Raw genomic sequence first — 25,180 nt, 5'->3', positions numbered from 1 at the left:
AGCACTTAATATAGGGCTTCTTCTCTCGTATCATCTAACTTCTCATATTATATATAGCATACTCTTCCATTATTATTTAGCACTTTTCCAGGATAACTAGTACTCAATATACCAGGCTCCCAAGCAACGTTTGAGGTCTGGATCTCAACGTTGGGTTATACTAAAACTTGGTTTGAGAGCATGTTATATAAATTCACCACTTTGAACTTAACAACTTGATACCAAACTTCTCACGCTACACGTCTGCCACAGTTTTATTAATGAGATGACATAGATTTACTAATCGTTCCCCGTCGTATATAACTGAATACTTACAGCTGGAACCTGGTCTGAACCGCTCTCCTGAAAGCAATTGTTTGGGCAAATCGTCATGTGAAATGATGTCTTGAAAATGCTGTTACGTCACAGTAAAATTTTAATTCGATGACATCAACTTTGCAGTATGATAACATGATGTAGTCTAAAAATAGATTATTACTGATGCCAGCGTTTGGGGTCCTGATTTTAAGTTGTATGTGGTATGACAATCACATACACTCACACACACACACACCCTCATACAAACTTACACACATTAAAATATGCGATGTTATGTCATCATAATATTACTCCCATATTACTAGCAATAATGCATAATGATGATAAATTTTGTGATGACAGTGACATGAAATCTTGGTGAGGTATTAAAATCGCGTGAAACTAATTTCGGTTAATTACCCTCGCCTGTGAAATCTATGTAAAGTCTGTATTCTGGCGTATGAAATTTGTGTACAGTTCCTTGCGTCTTCTCACTCGAACAAGAGATTTTCTGACCGAAGATGTACCTCTGAAACTATTTTGAGTGATAATGGTATTTAAAGTTTTCGTTCTGTGTGAAAGATAAAACATTACGGAATTTCCATTAGCCACCCGTATCATGTTACTCAAATTTAGTTAATTTTCTGGGTTTTAAAAACAAATGAGGCGACGAAAAGATGAAAGTGCTATCCGGTATTACCTGATATAAGACGTCTGAGCACCTGCACATAGCACAATGTACTGTAGTCCCTGCACAATGTATTGTAGTCCCTGCACATTGCACAATGTATTGCAGTCCCTGAACAATGTATTGTAGTCCCTGCACAGTGCACATTGTATTGTAGTCCCTGCACATTGTACAATGTACTGTAGTCCCTGCACATTGTACAATGTATTGTAGTCCCTGCACAATGTATTGTAGTCCCTGCACATTGTACAATGTACTGTAGTCCCTGCACATTGCACAATGTACTGTAGTCCCTGCACAAATTTGCACAATGTACTGTAGTCCCTGCACATTGCACAATGTACTGTAGTCCCTGCACATTGCACAATGTACTGTAGCCCCTGCACAATGTACTGTAGTCCCTGCACATTGCACAATGTATTGCAGTCCCTGCACAATGTATTGTAGTCCCTGCACATTGTATTGTAGTCCCTGCACATTGTACAATGTACTGTAGTCCCTGCTCATTGCACAATGTACTGTGGTCCCTGCACATTGCACAATGTACTGTAGTCCCTTCACATTGCACAATGTACTGTAGTCCCTGCACATTTCACAATGCTACAATGTACTGTAGTCCCTGCAGTTGTTTGTTCCCGAATTACTGGATCAGACCGGAGTAACCTAAAGCATTCTTCATTCGGCTGTGGCTCTTTTTCTATTTATCTAATTGGTCTGAACATCTCAGCTTCCGGAATCCGGACATTTTATAATTCCTTCTCGTTTGACCTGCCACCCTCGGCCTCCCCCAATCATTTTCTCGTAGAGAATTTCCCCGGCATCACCTCCTTGGGTTGCCACACTCCTCTTGTGGACCACTAATGGTAACTGATGTTAACTAATGGTAACTAATTTACTAATTATATAATGGTAACTAATGCGTTACCTAAGCTATGGTGATTAACTAAGTTTTCTGTTTTCCTCAGGTCGACCTAACATCAGATATAGAAAACAAAGGACGAGCACTGCTGGAGGACCTGGAACAGAGATACGCCAACATCTTCAAAACGCACGAAACTGAAAAGGAGGAACTCCGCAAATCTAATGAGAAATTCAGGTTTGATTTCACTCGAATTAACTGGGTGCCGTGATGAACTTAGTCTTTTGGCCCCAAATTTCCCTGAAAATGTCCAATTTCAACGTTGGAGCCCCTCCCCACTCTATACCTGCTAGACGTGACACCCGGTGGCCTCATAATGTCTACACACCGCAAGTATTTTGGAAAAACTCTTGTAAAGATTCCCGAGCTTGACAATTACTGCTAAACGCTCAACTCTAACTTAGGGCATGCACAGAATAATCCAACTATCCAATATTTTGATTTTAAGGATTCACAATAAAACCCTAGATAGGTCAGACGTAGACCTCTATAATAAGGGCAGATTAGTATCGTGAATATGAAACCAAACAAAGTAAAACCATTTAACTCTTGTGGTATGCATCACATTTTAATCTGTTATTCTTTTTAAGTTGTGGACACAACAAGAAAATTGAGAATAATCTTGTGCGAGGGTAGGGACCCAGATGTCGTTTCTAACCCAAATAAACTTTAAGGAGGCTTCTCATCAGTAGCCGCACCTCCTTACTCGGTTTCTGAACTGGAATTCTATGGGCTTCCAGACGGCCAGACCGAGTATTACCATCCCATCCTTCTAGAGTTCATCACAAGTAGCACCCACCTTGAAGATCTTTGACACCCAGACACACCCCATTGGCGAACAAACTTTGGATATAATCTTACATGCTCCCGAAGGAATCCCTGGTTTATGGTCTTTCTCATCGTCACCAGCACTTTCACTAGGTCACCAGCTCTTTCACTGAAGTCATCAGCCCTTTCACTGAAGTCATCAGATGTGACTCTGATCAACGGTATAGTTGTGGACACAACAAGAAAATTGAGAATAATCTTGTGCGAGGGTAGGGACCCAGATGTCGTTTCTAACCCAAATAAACTTTAAGGAGGCTTCTCATCAGTAGCCGCACCTCCTTACTCGGTTTCTGAACTGGAATTCTATGGGCTTCCAGACGGCCAGACCGAGTATTACCATCCCATCCTTCTAGAGTTCATCACAAGTAGCACCCACCTTGAAGATCTTTGACACCCAGACACACCCCATTGGCGAACAAACTTTGGATATAATCTTACATGCTCCCGAAGGAATCCCTGGTTTATGGTCTTTCTCATCGTCACCAGCACTTTCACTAGGTCACCAGCTCTTTCACTGAAGTCATCAGCCCTTTCACTGAAGTCATCAGATGTGACTCTGATCAACGGTATAGTTGTGGACACAACAAGAAAATTGAGAATAATCTTGTGCGAGGGTAGGGACCCAGATGTCGTTTCTAACCCAAATAAACTTTAAGGAGGCTTCTCATCAGTAGCCGCACCTCCTTACTCGGTTTCTGAACTGGAATTCTATGGGCTTCCAGACGGCCAGACCGAGTATTACCATCCCATCCTTCTAGAGTTCATCACAAGTAGCACCCACCTTGAAGATCTTTGACACCCAGACACACCCCATTGGCGAACAAACTTTGGATATAATCTTACATGCTCCCGAAGGAATCCCTGGTTTATGGTCTTTCTCATCGTCACCAGCACTTTCACTAGGTCACCAGCTCTTTCACTGAAGTCATCAGCCCTTTCACTGAAGTCATCAGATGTGACTCTGATCAACGGTATAGTTGTGGACACAACAAGAAAATTGAGAATAATCTTGTGCGAGGGTAGGGACCCAGATGTCGTTTCTAACCCAAATAAACTTTAAGGAGGCTTCTCATCAGTAGCCGCACCTCCTTACTCGGTTTCTGAACTGGAATTCTATGGGCTTCCAGACGGCCAGACCGAGTATTACCATCCCATCCTTCTAGAGTTCATCACAAGTAGCACCCACCTTGAAGATCTTTGACACCCAGACACACCCCATTGGCGAACAAACTTTGGATATAATCTTACATGCTCCCGAAGGAATCCCTGGTTTATGGTCTTTCTCATCGTCACCAGCACTTTCACTAGGTCACCAGCTCTTTCACTGAAGTCATCAGCCCTTTCACTGAAGTCATCAGATGTGACTCTGATCAACGGTATAGTTGTGGACACAACAAGAAAATTGAGAATAATCTTGTGCGAGGGTAGGGACCCAGATGTCGTTTCTAACCCAAATAAACTTTAAGGAGGCTTCTCATCAGTAGCCGCACCTCCTTACTCGGTTTCTGAACTGGAATTCTATGGGCTTCCAGACGGCCAGACCGAGTATTACCATCCCATCCTTCTAGAGTTCATCACAAGTAGCACCCACCTTGAAGATCTTTGACACCCAGACACACCCCATTGGCGAACAAACTTTGGATATAATCTTACATGCTCCCGAAGGAATCCCTGGTTTATGGTCTTTCTCATCGTCACCAGCACTTTCACTAGGTCACCAGCTCTTTCACTGAAGTCATCAGCCCTTTCACTGAAGTCATCAGATGTGACTCTGATCAACGGTATAGTTGTGGACACAACAAGAAAATTGAGAATAATCTTGTGCGAGGGTAGGGACCCAGATGTCGTTTCTAACCCAAATAAACTTTAAGGAGGCTTCTCATCAGTAGCCGCACCTCCTTACTCGGTTTCTGAACTGGAATTCTATGGGCTTCCAGACGGCCAGACCGAGTATTACCATCCCATCCTTCTAGAGTTCATCACAAGTAGCACCCACCTTGAAGATCTTTGACACCCAGACACACCCCATTGGCGAACAAACTTTGGATATAATCTTACATGCTCCCGAAGGAATCCCTGGTTTATGGTCTTTCTCATCGTCACCAGCACTTTCACTAGGTCACCAGCTCTTTCACTGAAGTCATCAGCCCTTTCACTGAAGTCATCAGATGTGACTCTGATCAACGGTATAGTTGTGGACACAACAAGAAAATTGAGAATAATCTTGTGCGAGGGTAGGGACCCAGATGTCGTTTCTAACCCAAATAAACTTTAAGGAGGCTTCTCATCAGTAGCCGCACCTCCTTACTCGGTTTCTGAACTGGAATTCTATGGGCTTCCAGACGGCCAGACCGAGTATTACCATCCCATCCTTCTAGAGTTCATCACAAGTAGCACCCACCTTGAAGATCTTTGACACCCAGACACACCCCATTGGCGAACAAACTTTGGTGTAATCTTACATGCTCCCGAAGGAATCCCTGGTTTATGGTCTTTCTCATCGTCACCAGCACTTTCACTAGGTCACCAGCTCTTTCACTGAAGTCATCAGCCCTTTCACTGAAGTCATCAGATGTGACTCTGATCAACGGTATAGTTGTGGACACAACAAGAAAATTGAGAATAATCTTGTGCGAGGGTAGGGACCCAGATGTCGTTTCTAACCCAAATAAACTTTAAGGAGGCTTCTCATCAGTAGCCGCACCTCCTTACTCGGTTTCTGAACTGGAATTCTATGGGCTTCCAGACGGCCAGACCGAGTAGGTATCCGTCATCAATCTGGTGAAGTCATTTTAGGAGAAGTTCTGGGCTTGTGCCAAGTTTATTATTATATATAATAGATATGAAATACGATATGATTACTAATTACTTACCAAATTTATTTATTCATCATCTGCAACTACATGTTCATTTTCGTGAAATGTTTCATAAGATGGCTCATGAAATTTTCAAATCTATTTTCAGGTTGCAATTACAAGAGCTTGAGAGTTCAAACAAAACGCTGGAGGAGGAAAAGGAGAATGTAAAAACTAGACTTATGAGGACGAAATCATCGTCTGATTCAAAGTACGTCGTTTTAGTTCAGTAATCATGTTATTTACGTTTCTCTAGAATATGAAAATTTGGAATGTTAGATGGTTATGAAATAGACCTTCCTATATATAATATTTAGATTCCTCAAATGAAACAATATCCTGTATCCTCTCATCAGTCACCATTACTGTGTCGTTCAATCAGTACAAGTGGTAATGATTCTATCGTCTAGATATCACCTAAGTGACAATTAGTTCACAACAATCTCATCATCAAGAATATGTTATTGTTACACAGATCAGCGATGACTTTTGGCTTTTAATTGTGTTAGAGTTACGTAATATTGATGTTCAACAATTTGCACAGTTGCAGTGCTAGTATTATTATTTATTATATATTGTGTACCTAGTGTTATTATTTATTATTATATAATATAGAAAATTTAACAAATAACACGGTAACTGTCACACTCTTGTTTTAAATTTTGATTTCAACCTGAAATTACAATTTACAGGTCGCTTAAATTACTAAATAACCTCTAAATCGCCACTAAATTACCACTAAACCACCACTAAACCACCACTTAGCGATCACTTAACACCTTACCTAACTCTAGCTCTGTTCAGGTATCAGGGTGAGATATCTAGGTTGGAGCAGGAGATCGGGGAACTGAAGAGCAGGAACGAGGAATTACACAACAAACTCACCGAGAGAACAAACTCTTCTGATAGGTAATTAATTAAATAATTAGTCGATTAGTTAATTACAATTATAAAATATTTCCTATTTCTTATAATATCTAAGAACCGGTTCCCTGGTTTGTGTAGTACACTAGTACCCTGCATCAGTTTGATTGAGGCACACTCCTAGAAGGATATTGGTTAAGTTTGTCGAGGTCCTGCTATTTCGATTGTAGAAGAAAGATGATTTAAAGGAAACAAATAAATTGAGTCATAGTATTAGTATAATTAATAATTATGGTAGTTATGATAATTGGTGACGTAGTGCAACTGATAACATTCCAAACAACATTTGTTTTGCATTTTAAAAATATGGGGGTGATGCAACGTCAATTAATGTCAGTATTCCATAAAAACCCCAAACTGACATTGACATTAATTGACATTAATTGACATTAATTGACATTAATTGACATTTATTGACATTAATTGACATTAATTGACATTAATTGACATTAATTGACATTAATTGACATTAATTTGTCTTGAAATTTGAGATTATCATTATTCGATAAATATTCTAGATATTCACGTCTAGATGTAAGTTAGACCGGTTCAAAAAAACAAAATGTCCTTGAATAATTATGAGTATGTTCTTATCTGTTGATCCTTAGGTTCAAAGACCACAAAAAAAAATTTCAGCTTCCAACTCTTCATCTTCAGTCCCCACCGGCCACGCCCATATTTTATTGGTTTCTTATACAGGTAAAATATCTAGAATCGGCTTTTTTTTGTATGAAGGAGTAATGTTAGCTGTTTAAGATTCGTTATTCAAATATAAATGTCATGAAGGCATTTCGTTTAATGTGGGTTTTAAGTTCTGATGATGTTGAGAACCACGCCCTTGGATGGCCACGCCCATTTAAGAAAATTAAATTTCGGAAAACCGTATTATTTTAGTTTTATCGTTTAATGATCTGAATTTTTTTCACATTTCACATTTCCACATGTGATAGTTGTGAATAAATTGATGATATAAACGTTCTAAAGTGCTAAAAATATGGTAGAACTACATAATCTCTGGTCGAAAAATATCATGTCAATTAATGTCAGTATTCCAAAATTTTGAAAAACTGACATTGACATTAATTGACATTAATCGACATTAATTGACATTAATTGACATTAATTGACGTTGCATCACCCCCAAAAATATCCAATCATTACTTTCTCATAGACCACCGAGATTTAAAGACAATTAACAAAGGCCATGGAAATATTTTATGGGACTGATCATTGATCAAGTAATATAATTACACAAGTTCATAATCATTGCATGACGTATGTAATAATGAGCTAGAACCAAAGAAAGAGACTTTGTCATTTCACATTATAATGTACAACATACATCTTCTTAGATACCCCTTCATTACATCTAAATATTAGTGTATTGTAAACACTTTACTATACTGTAAATTTGTACAACGAAAATATGTCGAGCCCTAATGCCGTGCCATGTATTTCATCGTACAATACTTTTACAATGTGTACTTTATACAAAATAAGTATATTACTTATTATATTATCAGGTGTCTTAACGATGTTCTACACTTATATAAGTGTTTTTTATTGATTAATAAATTAGTTGATTAAAAGAATAGGTTTTGATCCTTTTTTGCCGAATAGGTTTTGATCCTTTTTTGCCGAATAGTTACTACTACTAGGCAATTGCAAATATCATCCTGCACTTATGGCCATTGGCCATATCTTTAGCCAACTTTATGAATAATGTATTTAAATACCTATCTTTTCGAGTAATTGGCAACCATTTATACCAAAAATTCTGAACGTAAATGTTTTACAACATTAGCTACTTTAAACGTTGTTTTACAGATATTATGGCGTTATTAAACGGTTGCACATATTATTTAAAAATCAATAGGAACTTCATATTCCGATATATCCTTGATTTAAATGATTAAAATATGTTTTCGCCAATAACTCAGAAACGTAGCATTTTAGGGCACTTGTTGCTTCGTAACTCATGTATGAATATTAAATGTTGGGTAAATGTTCCAGTTGTGATCATTTTGCACCTATCTGGAAGTTTTCATGTGTCCGGGCTATTAAACTTTAGCAAAATTTATCTTGAAAGACAGGTTTTTTGAGATTTTTCGAAAAACCAAAATATCTTGACAGATCACTTTGGAAACCTTGCAATGTGGCAATTTTGGTCATTTTCCATCCCCCCCCCCCCTATCAAAATATCACAGACCTTTCAAAACTGAGTTATAACTTTTAGGTTGGGGCGTAGTTGTTATACAATAGTTGGAGAATAGTTGCTATAGGTTGGAGAATAGTGCTATAGAAAGTTTTCCCATCAGTTTCAGTCTGACAACTTTTCGGGGTGGTTCCTGGAATACGAATGCATTTGTAAAGCATTGTAAAGCAGAATAAAGTCATAATTATGAAAATGTGAAGCTTCACTGAGTTGTGACAGTTGAAAAACAGTACAAGTTATTATATATTTTCATTGAGTTTATTTCGTAAAAATTCGATTACAATTTTTTTTGGCTTCCATTCAAAATTGGCACGCGTCAGAGAATGTAACATTGTAAAAATAACTTCAAAAGAAATGTAAAAATATCCACCCAGAGACTGAATGGTATAACATCATAAAATCGTCACTAGAATCGCAGTGTCCATGTTTCTATGTTCCAAATTATAGTTACAGAAAAACAGCAATTACATAACTATCATGTACAGCCTGAAGCGTCAAACTAATACACTATTATGTAGTTAATGTATGCGATATTTTGATGACAAAACCTTAGGTATTAAACATTTGTCAACAACTATTGACCGCTAAAAAAGTACATAGAATGTATAAAGTTTACAAATAGAGGAATTTGAATAGGTTCGACCGAGCACATACCTTATTCAATATTTACCCTATTCCGGCTTCGAGTTTGCACAAGATTTCTGAAGAAATGTAAGGCTTACTTCGACTGAAAAGCAGAATAACGATACTAACAATCCCACAGGATCATGGATAAGGAGATCAACACACTGAAGGAAAGGTTGAAGAATGAGCGACATGCCTTCGATGCTAAAACTAACAAAATGGCTGATCAGATTGACGAACTTAGAACAGAGGTACTGTGAAACTTGACTGTTACCATGGTTACCGTCTTACCATGGTTATTGTTACCACGGTTATTGATTACTATTACTTTAACTACTAGGATAACACTATATTGCCATACATGATAGTAATCTAAATGTATTAAATCAGTTTGAGGTTACTTTAGGATGTTTGCAGCAGGCTATACTGAAATTTAAAATAATTTATTTCTGTTAACTTTAAGATGTGTCGTTAATGTAATCATTAACATATCTTCTCATTTCCAGAATCGGTCACTACAATCGAAAATAGATACAATACAAAACAACATGAAACAGAAAGACTCAAACATAAATTCCCTAAAAGAACAGATGGACAGTTTGCAGAATGAAAACAGTATCCTAGGTAACCACCACGTTCTATAATTATACCGCCACAAGTTTTCGTCATTTTTATGATTTTAAGTTTTTTAATCGTGTTATTATTTATTGTTAAGCAAATAGAAGAAAATTTAAAATTAGATGATTTATTAAAAATTGAATTTAACTATCATATAACCAGGCAAAGATCGTATAAAGATGTTGATGTTGGAACAAAAAATAAACGTGAACGACCAGGAACTAATAGAAAAACAAACTCTGCTTACCAAGTATGTACTATGTAATATGTACTCTTTCTGTTTTAACATTCCTAAAAGTATTTCAAGAATTATCCTCGAATTGTATATTAATTAATGCTTGAATCTCACACTAATGTTTGAATGACGAGTTAATCAGCTAAACCGCAAGGTACGACACAGAGCTACAAAAAGTAAGGTCAGACTTATCAGCGAAAGAGCTGGAGCTGGAAACACAACGCTCTTTAGTCGGCAACAACGACAACAGAGTCGCTCAACTCAGAACTGAACTGGGAGATCTCAAGTGAGATATTTCTTATATTTCACTCATTTGTATCACCTCGCTTTAGAAAGAGGGCTGTTGCAAGGAATCTTATCAGATTGTCTGACTCGCTCTGAATTGACTACTCATTGCTCTCAATTAGTAGTATGTTATTTTCCACTTGAAGGAGACGGTGAATAATTAGTTAAATTATTAACTATTTTAGATTTAATAATAATAATATACTCATTAAATACTAAGTAGTGGATTAGTGCGCAGTGTAGGCGTACTAACTATCAAAGGGAGGAGGTTCCAGACCAGGAAATAAAAGTAGGTTTCTAAGATCACGTACAATGACCAGGAAATGTAAGATCACGCACACAGACACTTAACATGTAAGGCTTGTGACATTGCCGCTCAAGGACGCTGACTATATCTATGACAACTGTTAATTGTGCACATCATGTGTTTACATGAGGTTCATGTCTAAAAAATAGGGCTTTCTGAAATGAAATCTAGCAAAAATAAGAAATAGATTACGATGGGGTTGGCACGAGCTGGTGTAAAAGCTTAAAAGATCTGAATCTCGGACGCTTGATATGAATGAGGGCTTCTTGAAGTCGCAAGATTACAAGTAACAAGAACTTAGAGCACAATTCAACAAGACTAAGGGCCTTAAATTGACCATTTTTCCAGCTGCTTTTGTACCTGGAACAATTAAATTCCTTCTAAAAACGTCTAGCAAGGTATTGGGAATGTCGCCTAATATTTTATGGTATGATCATAGGAACTTGCTGGTTAGATGTAAAATATCGATAGTTATAACCAAATAAAGAATAATTTCGGTGGTAAATTTTCATGGGGCCAAAGGGTAGAAGCTGTAAATACAGTGGCGGATATTTTAACTAATTAACATTAATTAACTAACTTGTTAATGAACTGCTCCTCAGGGAGCAGAAAGAAGTGTTAGAAGGAGACTTAAAGGAAGCAAAGGAAGGTCTGAGAGACAGCTCCCAACGCCAAACAGCACTTCACAGAAAGTATGAAAACTTGTCACAGCGCACAATTCAACTCCAGGAGGATTACAATGAAACCAAGTTGCAGCTTCAAGAAACATTGGTTAGTTTTTAGTGTATTGTGACGTCATGCCACGTGATAAGACATTAAACTGCTGTTTTTTTACCAAAGGTTTTTCGAGACATGGTTAGAAATTCTCAAATCTAAAAAACCATCTCATGATCGTACGTCCTCATCTAATCGCCAGTGTTAAATCTGATAATACCTACGAATCTACCAGCTGTTAACTAGTGTTAACTGTTTACTAGTGCTAACTGTTAACTAGTGCTAACTGTTAACTAGTGCTAACTGTTAACTAGTGCTAACTGTTAACTAGTGCTAACTGTTAACTGTTAACTAATGCTAACTGTTAACTGTTAACTAGGGATCCCTGGAGACAGCACAACAACACGAAGAACAGCTCAGCAACACAGTGAGCGGTTATAAAATCCTAATAGATCAGCTGGAGAATGAGAAGACGAGGTATACGCACGAGGCTACCAACTTGCGCGAGAAACTTGCCCAATCAACGGGAAAGAGCAGCGAAGTTAACAACAAGTATAAGGAACAGGTAGGGTCACTTTCTTTCTCTTGGTTTTCCTGTTTTTCTCTGGTTCTGTTTTGCGAGTCAAGGTGTGGGTGTCTGTAGAGACCTGAACATATGTTTTGTTTATTGACGAGTTCAGTCTTAGTCTAACATAACGTTTGATTACAAATTTAAATTCTTTCATTGAATGTTCCTGATAATACACAAGTTTTATCATTGCTGCAGATTGATAACTTGAAGCGGGACGTAGCCCAGCTCAAAGATGAAAAACATCTTGAGCGAAACAAGAACGAGCAACTCAACGTTGAAATTGAGGAATTGGAGGCAAAATGTGGCCTTTACAAACACAATACAGAAAAGCTTAACAAAAACTTCGAAAATGAGGTATGTACAGAGTGTATTTTCAATTCAAATTCTCTCAATTTTGCAGAGGTACGTTGCTCGGCGATGAGCTATCCAGAAATCCCCGCGGGCTTAGGAGTTGGACTTTCCGTTCCGTATGTTCCGCGGAACGATATTTGACGAAAGTCGATTATCTCGAGATCTGAATGATAGAATTTCTTTAAACTTTCCAGATAGTTACATGGCTATAAGACGGATAATCTGAGCAAGTTTGAGCGAATTTCTATGTGCCAAACTTAAGATATGACTTCAAACACAAGAAAATATCTCAAATTGGCGCGTTCTAGCGGAACGCAGGCATATATTTCGAGATCTGAATGATAGAATTTCTTTAAACTTTCCAGATAGTTACATGGCTATAAGACGGATAATCTGAGCGAGTTTGGGCGAATTTCTATGTGCCAAACTTAAAATATGACTTCAAACACAAGAAAATATCTCAAATTGGCGCGTTCTAGCGGAACGCAGGCATTTATTTCGAGATCTGAATGATAGAATTATTTTAAACTTTCCAAATAGTTCCATAGCTATAAGACGGATAATCTGAGCGAGTTTGGGCGAATTTCTATGTGCCAAACTTGAGATATCACTTCAAACACAAGAAAATATCTCAAATTCGCCCGTTCTAGCGGAACGCAGGCATATATTTCGAGATCTGAATGATGGAATTTGTTTAAACTTTCCAGATAGTTTCATAGCTATAAGACGGATACTCTGAGCGAGTTTGGGTGAATTTCTATGTGCCAAACCTGAGATATGACTTCAAACACATGAAATTATCTCAAATTGGCGGTTTCCGAACAATATTTGACGAAAGTCGATTATCTCAAGTTCTGAATGATAGAATTTCTTTAAACTTTCCAGATAGTTACATGGCTATAAGACGGATAATCTGAGCGAGTTTGGGCGAATTTCTATGTGCCAAACTTAAGATATGACTTCAAACACAAGAAAATATCTCAAATTGGCGCGTTCTAGCGGAACGCAGGCATTTATTTCGAGATCTGAATGATAGAATTTCTTTAAACTTTCCAGATAGTTACATGGCTATAAGACGGATAATCTGAGCGAGTTTGAGCGAATTTCTATGTGCCAAACTTAAGATATGACTTCAAACACAAGAAAATATCTCAAATTGGAGCCTTCTAGCGGAACGCAGGCATTTATTTCGAGATCTGAATGATAAAATTTCTTTAAACTTTCCAGATAGTTACATGGCTATAAGACGGATAATCTGAGCGAGTTTGGGCGAATTTCTATGTGCCAAACTTAGGATTATATGACTTCAAACACAAGAAATTATCTCAAATTGTTGCGTTCTAGCGGAACGCAGGCATTTATTTCGAGATCTGAATGATAGAATTTCTTTAAACTTTCCAAATAGTTCCATAGCTATAAAACGGATAATCTGAGCGAGGTTGGGCGAATTTCTATGTGCCAAAGTTGAGATATGACTTCAAACACAAGAAAATATCTCAAATTCGCCCGTTCTAGCGGAACGCAGGCATATATTTCGAGATCTGAATGATGGAATTTGTTTAAACTTTCCAGATAGTTTCATAGCTATAAGACGGATAATCTGAGCGAGTTTGGGCGAATTTATATGTGCCAAACCTGAGATATGACTTCAAACACAAGAAAATATCTCAAATTGGAGCCTTCTAGCGGAACGCAGGCATTTATTTCGAGATCTGAATGATAGAATTTCTTTAAACTTTCCAGATAGTTACATGGCTATAAGACGGATAATCTCCTCCTCTTCCCCCTCTTCCCCTCCTCATCCTCCTCTTCAGTCCTCCTTCTCCTTTTCCTCCTCAGTCCTCCTCCTCAATCCTCAAATTCATCTTCCTCCTCATGAATCCTCCTCCTCCTGAGTCCCCCTGAGTCCTCCTCCCCCACCTCCTCCTCCTCCTCCTCCTCTCCCTCGTCCCCCTCATCCCTTCCTCCTCCTCCTCCTCAGTCCTCCTCCTCGTCAGTCCTCCTCCTTCTCATCAGTCCTCACTCCTCCTCGTCCACCTCCTTCTCCTCCTTCTCTTCCTCCTCCTCATCCTCCTCAGTCCTCCTCCTCCTCCTCAGTCCTTCTCCTCCTCCTGGCTCCTCATCAGTCGTCTTCCCCTCCTCCTCCCCCTCCTCCCCCTCATCCCCTCCTCCTCCTCCTCCTCAGTCCTCCTCCTCCTCCTCAGTCCTTCTTTTCCTCCTCAGTCCTCCTCATCCTCATCTTCCTCCTCCTCCTGAGTCCTCCTCCTCCTCCTGAGTCCTCCTCCTGTGTCCTCATCCTCCTCCTGAGTTTTTTTCCTCCTGAGTCCTCCTCCTCCTGAGTCCTCCTCCTCCTGAGTCCTCCTCCTCCTGAGTCCTCTTCCTCCTCCACTTCCTCCTCCTCCTCTTCCTCAGTCCTCCTCAGTCCTCATCCTCCTCCTCCTCCTCCTCCTGAGTCCTCCTCCTCCTGAGTCCACACTCCACATCCTCCTCAGTCCTCTTCCTCCTCCACCTCTTTCTTCTCCTCCTCCTCCTTCTCCTCAGTCCTGCTCCTCCTAAGTCCACCTCCTCCTGAGTCCTCTTCCCCCTACACCTCCTCCTGCATATATGCCTGCGTTCCGCTAGAACGGGCCAATTTGAGATATTTTCTTGTTTTTGAAGTCATATCTCAAGTTTGGCACATAGAAATTCGCCCAAACTCGCTCAGATTATCCGTCTTATAGCCATATAACTATCTGAAAAGTTTAAAGAAATTCTATCATTCAGATCTCGAGATAATCGACTTTCGTCAAATATCGTTCCGAAACCGCCAATTGGAGATGTTTTCATGTGTTTGAAGTCATATCTCAAGTTTGGCACATAGAAATTCGCCCAAACTCGCTCAGATTATCCGTCTTATAGCTATGTAACTATCTGGAAAGTTTAAAGAAATTTTATTATTCAGATCTCGAAATATATGCCTGCGTTCCGCTAGAAATGAGCCAATTTGAGATAATTTCATGTGTTTGAAGTCATATCTCAGGTTTGGTGCATAGAAATTCGCCCAAACTCGCTCAGATTATCTGTCTTATAGCTATGAAACTATCTGGAAAGTTTAAAGAAATTCTATCATTCAGATCTCGAAATATATGCCTGCGTTCCGCTAGAAGGCACCAATTTGAGATATTTTCTTGTGTTTGAAGTCATATCTCAAATTTGGCACATAAAAATTCACCCAAACTCGCTCAGATTATCTGTCTTATAGACATGTAACTATCTGGAAAGTTTAAAGAAATTCTATCATTCAGATCTCGAAATATATGCCTGTGTTCCGCTAGAAACCGCCAATGTGAAGATATTTTCTTGTGTTTGAAGTCATATCTCCATTTTGGCATATAGAAATTCTCCCAAACTGTCACACATTATCCGTCATATAGCCATGTAACTATCTGGAAAGTTTTAAGAAAATCTATCAGTCAGATCTTGAGAAAATCATAATTATATTCTAAGTTATTCACTAAAACACTCGATTTTCGATCTTTTTATTTGGAACAGATTTGTCGAAAGTCCTTCTGGGGCTTAGGATCAGAGTGGACGTTAGTGGAAGGCGCGAAAACATTTACTTATAGAAAGTTTCATTCAGTTCGCGCAAAATAACACTCTCGCGCGCGCGCGGCGGCGCATTGGATATTAAATGTGCCTCCTATATCAAGTTAGATTATACCGGCGCCAAAAGTTCCGGGATCATATCGCATCATGTGTGTTTGCGGACCCTTGTTCACGACTAACTCCGCTTATCCAATTACATATTCTATAAATAACTGATTGCATTATCCAGGTTGCCAAGTCCAAGAAAATGGAGATGGAGATTTCCAGATTGAACGATGAGAATACCAGACAGTCGACTCTATCATTCCAGCTCCGTCAAGGTGTGTGAGCTATATTTGACTTAATGAGTGGAAGAAAACAACTAGAACAGTGCACCTTGGAATAATCGTTAATCCTGATGGTTATAAATTATAATACTGAAAATTTTCTTTAAATTTAATGTTTCCCATATTTAGATCTGAATGAGGAGACAGAGAAATACAACAACATGGCCTCCAGATACAACAGTCAGACTAAGAATCTGGAGGAGCTACAAGCACAAATCCTTCTCGATCAGATGAAGTTCAAGCAGAAAGAGAATGAATATCTGAAGTTGATCGATCATTTGAACGGACAATTACAGAGACAACCAGTCAAGAAAACAAAAGGAAAACCTGGAAGTAAAGGAAATATTCGAAGTAAGTCATCCTACAATAATAATTCCAGCTCGAATAATAAAATTTCATGTATACATTATTACTCTAGTAGCAGGGAATAGTTGAGTGTGCACTTCGATGTGTACTATTTCTGACAACACAGGGTTGTTTGTTAGGTCATTCTTAACCAAAATCGTGTGGGTGCACAATTTGTTTCGCTAGAGATAACCCTACAGGGCAAATTTTCTAAATTACCCTCAGTCGCGTATACGAGATTTTCGTATTTCGGCTCCTGAAGGTCATAGAGACTTCAATTTTAGCTTAAAATTACCGCAATAGCCATAATTATATACAACTTATGAAGCAACATAAGGTCTTCAGTGCTTTGTTTTATAGATATTGACAAAAAACTGTATTTTGGCTCAGCGAACCAAAAATGGGACTGAATTTTGGTAACTGGAACTAGGAAGATCGTAGAGACTTGAATTTTAGCTTAAAATGAGCGCAAACATCACATTTATATACAACTTATAGAGCAATATAAGCCCTTTAATGCTTATTTGTTAAGATATAGACAAAAATCGGTCATTTTGACTACACGCGTGAGGAAAAATACCAAATTGGGCAACAACTTTGGTCTTTTTTTGACCAGTTTTGTGCTCAAGTTATTAAAATGTGCTTTGATGTTGTAGATCGGGTGTTTTCTTCCAATATGGGTTTCGGTATAAATCTGGAAGCACCCGGTTCATGGGTGATAGGGGTTAAAAACCCTAAAATGTCAGGCGATGGGCGAGACAATTGTCTGAATTTGGTTATAAAAACACTTGCACTCTTTGCTAGGGTTTGCTTTTTTCTGCTACATCGATCCGATTTCTAACTACTAATCATCCCCCTCTACATCATTCTCTTTTAGATACATGATTTCTATAAGTTCTTGAGGGTACATCCGGCATGATGTAAAGTCTATATCAAAGCATTTTAATGTGGTCTTAACAAGTTGCAAGATATTCAAGTTCACTTGAATAAAACAGAGATTGTAGGATATTCTTCTTTTACATATTGAGTAATTGTGGTCTTTTTGAGGGGAGGCTATAAAATGGCCAAATATAACTTTAACGTAAACGACCCAATAATAATATTAAACGTAGAATGAAACTACTTCAAACTTATACAGATTCATGGTATCCTGTTTCAAGACGCTTGCTTCTGATTTTTAGCAACAATATCGACTGACCCCACGACGTTGTAATATAATTGTGGGTAGGCTATCACTTGATCTATAAGTTTTGAACGGTAGTTTTTAAAAATAATTACATTCTACAAACATTATACGCTCCTACTATGCAATTACTAGCCTCTGGACTAACTCCCAATCATCTGTCCATATAATGGTGTTTCTGGACAGATAGATGGTGTATGATGCCCTCATGCTAAATTGGTTTGGAGGCTGCAGTTGTAAATGCCTCGAAAGTCGAACTCGAACTCGAACTGCTAGTTGCTACTGTCTGGAGCTTGCAATCTCTTCTGTCAGCTGCTCATGCTGATATCTCTTAATATTCTTTTCTCTTCATCAGCAAAGTTCTCTTTATTTCAGATGCACCTTCTTTGCTTTATCTGAATAGATTACTACATCTGGTCTCAGTGGTATTAAACTAATGTAATGTCTAACAATAACGTTTATAAGTGCTAAAATTTCGAACTAGCGGACCATATTCGGAGGAGAAATTTGGGGCAGTTTTTTGCTTGGAAATACTGATTTAATCGAATTTTAACCACAAAATGACTCCCAATAATATTCTTATGGAGAGTGTGGATAAATATTAAATATTTAAAATAATACAGGTTTGACTATAAAGTTGCGTCAATAATCATGTAAAGAATAATAGATAACCTACAATCTTCGTTTGGTAAACCAATTTGGTATCTTTCCTCACATGTGTAACCAAAATTACTCAATAATCAATATGTAAAAGAAGAATATCCTACAATCTCTGTTTTATTAGCGAACTTGAATATCTTGCAACTTGTTAAGACCACATTAAAATGCTTTGATATAGACTTTACATCATGCCGGATGTACCCTCAAGAACTTATAGAAATCATGTATCTAAAAGAGAATGATGTAGAGGGGGATGATTAGTAGTTAGAAATCGGATCGATGTAGCAGAAAAAAGCAAACCCTAGCAAAGAGTGCAAGTGTTTTTATAACCAAATTCAGACAATTGTCTCGCCCATCGCCTGACATTTTAGGGTTTTTAACCCCTATCACCCATGAACCGGGTGCTTCCGGATTTATACCGAAACCCATATTGGAAGAAAACACCCGATCTACAACATCAAAGCACATTTTAATAACTTGAGCACAAAACTGGTCAAAAAAAGACCAAAGTTGTTGCCCAATTTGGTATTTTTCCTCACGCGTGTAGTCAAAATGACCGATTTTTGTCTATATCTTAACAAATAAGCATTAAAGGGCTTATATTGCTCTATAAGTTGTATATAAATGTGATGTTTGCGCTCATTTTAAGCTAAAATTCAAGTCTCTACGATCTTCCTAGTTCCAGTTACCAAAATTCAGTCCCATTTTTGGTTCGCTGAGCCAAAAAACAGTTTTTTGTCAATATCTATAAAACAAAGCACTGGAGACCTTATGTTGCTTCATAAGTTGTATATAAATATGGCTATTGCGGTAATTTTAAGCTAAAATTGAAGTCTCTATGACTTTCAGGAGCCGAAATACGAAAATCTCGTATGCGCGACTGAGGGTAATTTAGAAAATTTGCCCTGTAGGGTTGTCTCTAGCGAAACAAATTGTGCACCCACACGATTTTGGTTAAGAATGACCTAACAAACAACACTGTGTTGTCAGAAATAGTACACATCGAAGTGCACACTCAACTATTCCCTGCTACTAGAGTATATCAGAGCTTGCCACCAACGAAACTTTCTAATAATGACTCGATTACTCTCAGGTCTATCGAGTAACATAACCGAGTGGAAACACAGTAAAGAAGCAAAGATTGCCGCTCAGAGAAGAAACGAGCTTGAACATTTGCTCAAACTTGAAAGGGAGAAGAATAGGTATTTTCTTTCAGGCACCTTGAAAAATAAATGTTCGTTAAATATAAACTTATTTTTATCTTCCGCGTTAGAAAGTTATTCTTTGCAATCTGGTAACATTTCAATTCACTCCAGAGAACTGAAAGAAAAGCTAGCATCGTTCAAAGACCAAACTCCTCCACAACTCAGAAAAAGCAACGACTCACTTTCAATTACAAGCGGTTTTGGCAGTAGAACTAACCTTAACACTGCGAAAACGCATAGTCAGTCAATACCAGGTCAGTCATTTCCGAATTATGCTGGAAAAATCACATCATTTATGAGTTATCTTCCTGATCGTAAGCATACACGGAAAGGGTTTTAACTTTTAAAGAAGTACCACACGACACGTGATATTTCACGTGACATGATACTCCTGATACGTGATACTAATATTTATTTCTTGTAGGAATGGCCTCAACAGAAGAGGTCCCTTCAAGGCTTGCTAAGATGGGTATGACTCACAGTATTCCACATCGATTTGAGGAGAAGACCACTCTTAAATCTGAGACCTGTACTGTATGCAGAGACGTTATAGGTATGACTTTTGCTTAATCTTTGTTCACAGTATCAAGAAGGTTAAAACCAGAAAATTAAGTCAATATGACCACAATTTCACCTCTGTTGCTAGGGAGATGTGAAATTTGGATGCCTGTACCTTGTCCAGAATCTCAACAGAAATATTGCAGGGTTTGGAAAGAAGCAGTCAAAGTGTAAAGAATGCCGAGTGGTCTCACATCTGAAGTGCCAAGGAAGTGTGCCCCAGACCTGTGGCCTGCCAGCTGAGCTGATGGAGCATTTCACTAAAGCCCTCAACACTCCGCTTTCCCCTGAACCTGCCCGTAAGTACCAAGCACGTGACTATTAGTAGTATCACGTGTCACTGCTAGTTTGTTTCTGAGATTTGTAAACAACACGTGCTGATGATTTTTTGGCATTATTTAACGATCCAACATTTTCAACTGTTCGCGTTTCTTCCAATCGGTGATAATATAAAATATGGTTCATAAATATTATATATTTGTATGATACACCGTTCTTATTGTATTGCTGCTTGTGGTGGCAGACCAGCGTAGCCTCAACTGTGATCTTGCTTAATTGATATTGTCATTATTGTCCGACAATGAAAATATGTTTCGATGAGATTGGTTTCGAAGGGTAACACACCGTATCTAATAATGACGCTGATTATAAGAAAATATTGTCAAATGAATAAAGTCGATCAGTACTATAATAAAGTCTATCAGTGTAGCTGACTGTAATCTCCCTCCCCCAGAGAAAACGCCAGTGAGAGTTGGAACACTACAAGAAGGCAAACTGAAAGTAATGAAAGCAGCTCGGGGTCAGTGGGCACCTTATCACGTGATGTTATCTAAAACTGATATCAAGTTCTGCCATCCTGAGTCACTGAAACTGGATCCCACCCTTAACATCAGCTTAGAAAGTGAGTATTATGTTTTTGTTTGTTTTTTTCCAAAGAGATTTTAGATTTCCAGAACAGGATGCTGTTAAATTCTTATCTTAAGAAAACTATGGCATGACTTTTTCATTAAACATGGTTTATTTGAAGTTAGAATATTTAATTGAGAGGCCTATCTGTGCACTGAAATCCACAAAACACACATTGATGTAGTTGTAGAGTGCTAATAGCTTAATTTATAATTATAATACTAATTACTTAATTTCCAGGTATGGAGATGAGCTTGTCAACTGTAACACTGACGGATCTACCTTATGTTGCTGAGAGAGACATGCCCTTTGTAATCTCACTCTCCTTCAAAAATACCCCTAAACACGCCTGGCCGCCCAGGTGAATTTCACTCGGTTAAATTCGAATTTTGGAAACAACTAAATTCTTAAATTTGGATGAAAACCAGAACAAATTCTTCTGTTTATAAGCAATAAATTCCTTCACTATCCATCAAATAAATTAAAGATCACCTCTCAACTATGTGATAGCTCTTTAAGTATTGTACATAACCCTGACTCAATCCTGCTCAGGGATCTGTTCCTGCTGTGTCCTTCATTCAGTGAGAAGCAGCAGTGGATCGGAACTTTGGAGTCCATCACCTCAAAGTGTGCTATGACCTCCGGATCTGAATACTTCAGTGCTAAAAACATTGTCACCCTGTCTGGCCCGGATAACAAAGAGGTGGGCTTTTTGTTTCCTTTTGGATAAAACTTTTCACTTTCAGACAAAGTTGAAGTCTGCAACCACTAGATATTTCCTTTCAATTTTAAAGTCACATCAATTGTTAATGTGTGTATTTCTTTCGCTGTGGTGTACGAACATATTGATCATGTGACCTCTCAGATAAACTGCTCGTGGCTGTTTGACGATAACACGGTCCTGGTGGGAACTGAGCAGGGGTTGTTCGCTCTGCTCATGCACAAGTTATCTAGTGGTCTGATCAGAGTTCCTGAGCTTAAAGACGTCCACTCTATTCACGGCAGTAGGGATTGTGGTAAGCGGAGATTGTATTTTGCTTTGTCATTTTTACATTTTACTTTGTCAATTTATATTTTGCTCTGTCATTTTATATTTTACTTTGTCAATTTTATATTTTGCTTTAAATATTTACAACTCCTTTTACATTTCGGCTATACTTACCTATAATCTTTATTGTAACCTAGCTGGTATATTACAGGTACGATAGCAATGATAGTGGGTATAGATAACGTGCTCAATATTGTTACGTTCAGTGAAATGGAGCAGTGTTATCTCAGATGTATGAAAAACAGGAACACTAAACCTTTACAGAGTCAGGTAATTCTCAATCCAGATACGTTTATAATTTCCTAGGCAACTGTTACCACAGCGACTGCTTACTTGGCTGATAAAGCAATGCTTACTACGATTATGTTATCTATCACCAACCGAATATCTACACCACCATGGTACATCCTTCTTTGAAGAAAATATGATCACATGATATTTCAAAGCTCCGTCACGTAACAATTGTAGAACCTGTGGTCTACAGTTTCTCTTATTTGTTACTTTGCCAAACTTTCTTCAACACTGAAACCGTCTCCAGGCAATCAAGAAGTTCTCAGACTGTCACCTGGCTAAAGTTGGTAAGATAAGCTCTGATAGGTTTGTAGCAGTTGCTCAGGAGAACACTATTCAACTGCTGCTGATAGGAGAGCAAGGTTCTCTTACCATTCACAGCTTTATAGATACTGAGGACACCTGCAACAGTTTAACTTTCAGTGGAGGTGAGGAGACTTGTTGTTTTACTGATATTCTGATTAGCTGATATTCTGTTAATATTTTGTTGACATTTAGCCGATTTAGATCATCGTTTTAATATTTATCTCAATAAAAATAGGGAAATATTACAACTACAAGATCTCCGCTACATACGCTAATACGATAACAATCGAAAATACTTCAATGTAATTAGCACTCCATTTTGAAACACAATCTAAAAAGTAAGCTCTCAGGTCTACTCCTGACATCGACAAAGAAGTTCTACCTAGTGGACCCAATAACAAACACACTGGACCAGTTCCTGGACCCTAACGACACAACTCTAGCATTCTACACTTACGGTGCAGTGCAGCGCGGAGTGCTACCTGTAGGACTAGTATATCTGCAGGATACAGAGGAGATACTGCTGTGTTATCCTACAATGGGGGTATTCGTAGATAAGAAGGTAAGGTTAACTGCATGCTCTGAAGAGATGGATTTTATTGGTTTTTACTTAAACTGATAAGTTGAATTGTAATGAAAATCCTTGGCGTGTTAAGATATTTCGAAACCATGTGCTTGCAGAATTTCCGATAGTGGACAGTTTAGATCTATTATTTAGATCTATTTGCAAGTTTTATATTTCAGGGAAACAGATCCCGACCTCATGACATACAATGGGGTAGAACCCCTATCACCTTCGAGTACAGTGCCCCCTTCCTCTTCATCTCCCACGTCAACTGTTTACAGGTATATACACGGCTTTTTCAAATTCACTATTGTTAATTCACTCATAATTCAGTAAAGTAACTGAGCACTCTGCAATCTCCAGAGTTCAGACAACCCTTTTCTCCGTTTATTTAACACCCTCTCTATTCCCAGATGATAGAGCTAAGCAGTGAGATGTGCACGGACACATATATCCAGCCCCCGCGCTATGCCGAGATGATCGCAAACACACGGTGTATCGGCGTCACCCCCAAAGGAACCCTCGCCACCAACTCCACCTCGCACGCCTCCAATATTATGCTGCTGACAGGGAAGGTGTGTCCCCGACCAACCAGCTTCGTGGAGTCTGTCAGCTCCACTCACTCCTCGGAGAGGGGGTCCCGGTACAGCCCGGGGGGAGAGGAGAGGTTTAGTGACGAGAGGTACGGAGCTGACCAATACCGGGCAGAGCAGTACGGGCCTCCCGGGTCTGATACCCAGTACAGAACCCAAGCTGACAGGTTTATCTCGGAGGACGAGCTGTACGCCGCGCAGGAAAATCAGGCGCAGGGTGCTTTTGACCAGCGAACATCGTCCGTGTCGGAATACTTCGGCCGTCCGATCAACTTGAACGCTTCAATGCAATCTAGCCTAATGGATGACATTGGTGACGAATGGGAGACCAGGTCTGAAGTTGCAAGATTCTGAGTCAGAAGAACATGAACAGTAGGATACGAGTTGATAAAAGAGCAGGTGCTCCAGTTTGTAGCGTAGAGCGAATTTGACTCTGAATTGCTAGACTCTGTAGGGGACCAAGATTCTGAAACGGCTTGATTCTGAGGGAACAGAGTAAAATTTTGAATTGGCTAAACTTCCGCCTCGTTATTAATTTACATTATTGATGCCCTCCTTGTCTCAGAGTTGTTAGCGTCGATCAACAAGGTGGTCGGAATGTCCAGTCTGTAAAGATTGGAAATATTTGTTTTAAATAAACCCCACTCCTGGGGGCCTTCATGTCCGAAGGAAATATGTTATTTGTAATGTTTTGAGTGACCAACGAGTATTAAATTTTTAATCCCATGATGCCGATTTTTAATTTTATAGAGTCAACGAGTTTTGATTTTGATTTTTAAAGAAGTTAAACTTCGGTAAAATAAGTGATGTTTTAAAATTTACGCTTTAGTTAGTTTCTACTGGAAGTTTTAATGTGGACTGAACTTGCACACATAATTCGCATTGTTAAAGTGTATTATAATACCAATTTTACTAATTGAACAGACTTGCTTCAACAGAAGTACAGATCGACAACGAGTTTATGTCAATTATCCTTACATTAATTAGGATAATACCATTTCAATTATCGTAATTATATGTTGAAGTAGACAAATACACATAATATATATGAAGTTTTGAAAGCAAATCACAAAAGATTTAAACCTCTCAGACAATAGAATTCATGAAAAGTTATTAAATCAGAATTAACGTGAATAATAGAAAAGCTAATGAATGCGTATTGTTACTATTCAATGCTC

At 38.5% G+C, this 25,180-nt stretch overlaps 1 protein-coding gene across 2 annotated transcripts in view; it reads left to right on the top strand.

The window, feature by feature from the left end:
* Positions 1–24,956, top strand: part of LOC134818283 (citron Rho-interacting kinase-like) — a 52,315-nt gene extending 27,359 nt beyond the window's left edge. For both annotated transcript variants that reach the window (XM_063827772.1, XM_063827771.1), the window contains exons 17-41: positions 1,951–2,081; positions 5,697–5,798; positions 6,392–6,496; positions 9,490–9,601; positions 9,857–9,974; positions 10,131–10,218; positions 10,358–10,489; positions 11,398–11,566; positions 11,889–12,074; positions 12,276–12,434; positions 16,246–16,336; positions 16,472–16,693; positions 19,624–19,732; positions 19,847–19,989; positions 20,160–20,288; positions 20,440–20,592; positions 21,027–21,194; positions 21,440–21,560; positions 21,752–21,902; positions 22,065–22,215; positions 22,399–22,517; positions 22,786–22,966; positions 23,195–23,406; positions 23,589–23,690; positions 23,823–24,956. In XM_063827772.1, the coding sequence (XP_063683842.1) occupies positions 1,951–2,081; positions 5,697–5,798; positions 6,392–6,496; positions 9,490–9,601; positions 9,857–9,974; positions 10,131–10,218; positions 10,358–10,489; positions 11,398–11,566; positions 11,889–12,074; positions 12,276–12,434; positions 16,246–16,336; positions 16,472–16,693; positions 19,624–19,732; positions 19,847–19,989; positions 20,160–20,288; positions 20,440–20,592; positions 21,027–21,194; positions 21,440–21,560; positions 21,752–21,902; positions 22,065–22,215; positions 22,399–22,517; positions 22,786–22,966; positions 23,195–23,406; positions 23,589–23,690; positions 23,823–24,356 (3,888 nt within the window). In that variant the 3' untranslated portion in view covers positions 24,357–24,956. The remainder of the gene's footprint in view (positions 1–1,950; positions 2,082–5,696; positions 5,799–6,391; positions 6,497–9,489; positions 9,602–9,856; positions 9,975–10,130; positions 10,219–10,357; positions 10,490–11,397; positions 11,567–11,888; positions 12,075–12,275; positions 12,435–16,245; positions 16,337–16,471; positions 16,694–19,623; positions 19,733–19,846; positions 19,990–20,159; positions 20,289–20,439; positions 20,593–21,026; positions 21,195–21,439; positions 21,561–21,751; positions 21,903–22,064; positions 22,216–22,398; positions 22,518–22,785; positions 22,967–23,194; positions 23,407–23,588; positions 23,691–23,822) is intronic.
* The last annotated feature ends 224 nt before the right edge of the window (positions 24,957–25,180 follow it).

The sequence above is a fragment of the Bolinopsis microptera genome, chromosome 7, assembly GCF_026151205.1.
Source record: "Bolinopsis microptera isolate Bmic1 chromosome 7, MBARI_Bmic_1.0, whole genome shotgun sequence".
Taxonomy (NCBI): domain Eukaryota; kingdom Metazoa; phylum Ctenophora; class Tentaculata; order Lobata; family Bolinopsidae; genus Bolinopsis; species Bolinopsis microptera.
Note: the sequence above shows the minus strand (reverse complement) of the source record. Positions and strands in the feature narration are given on the sequence as shown.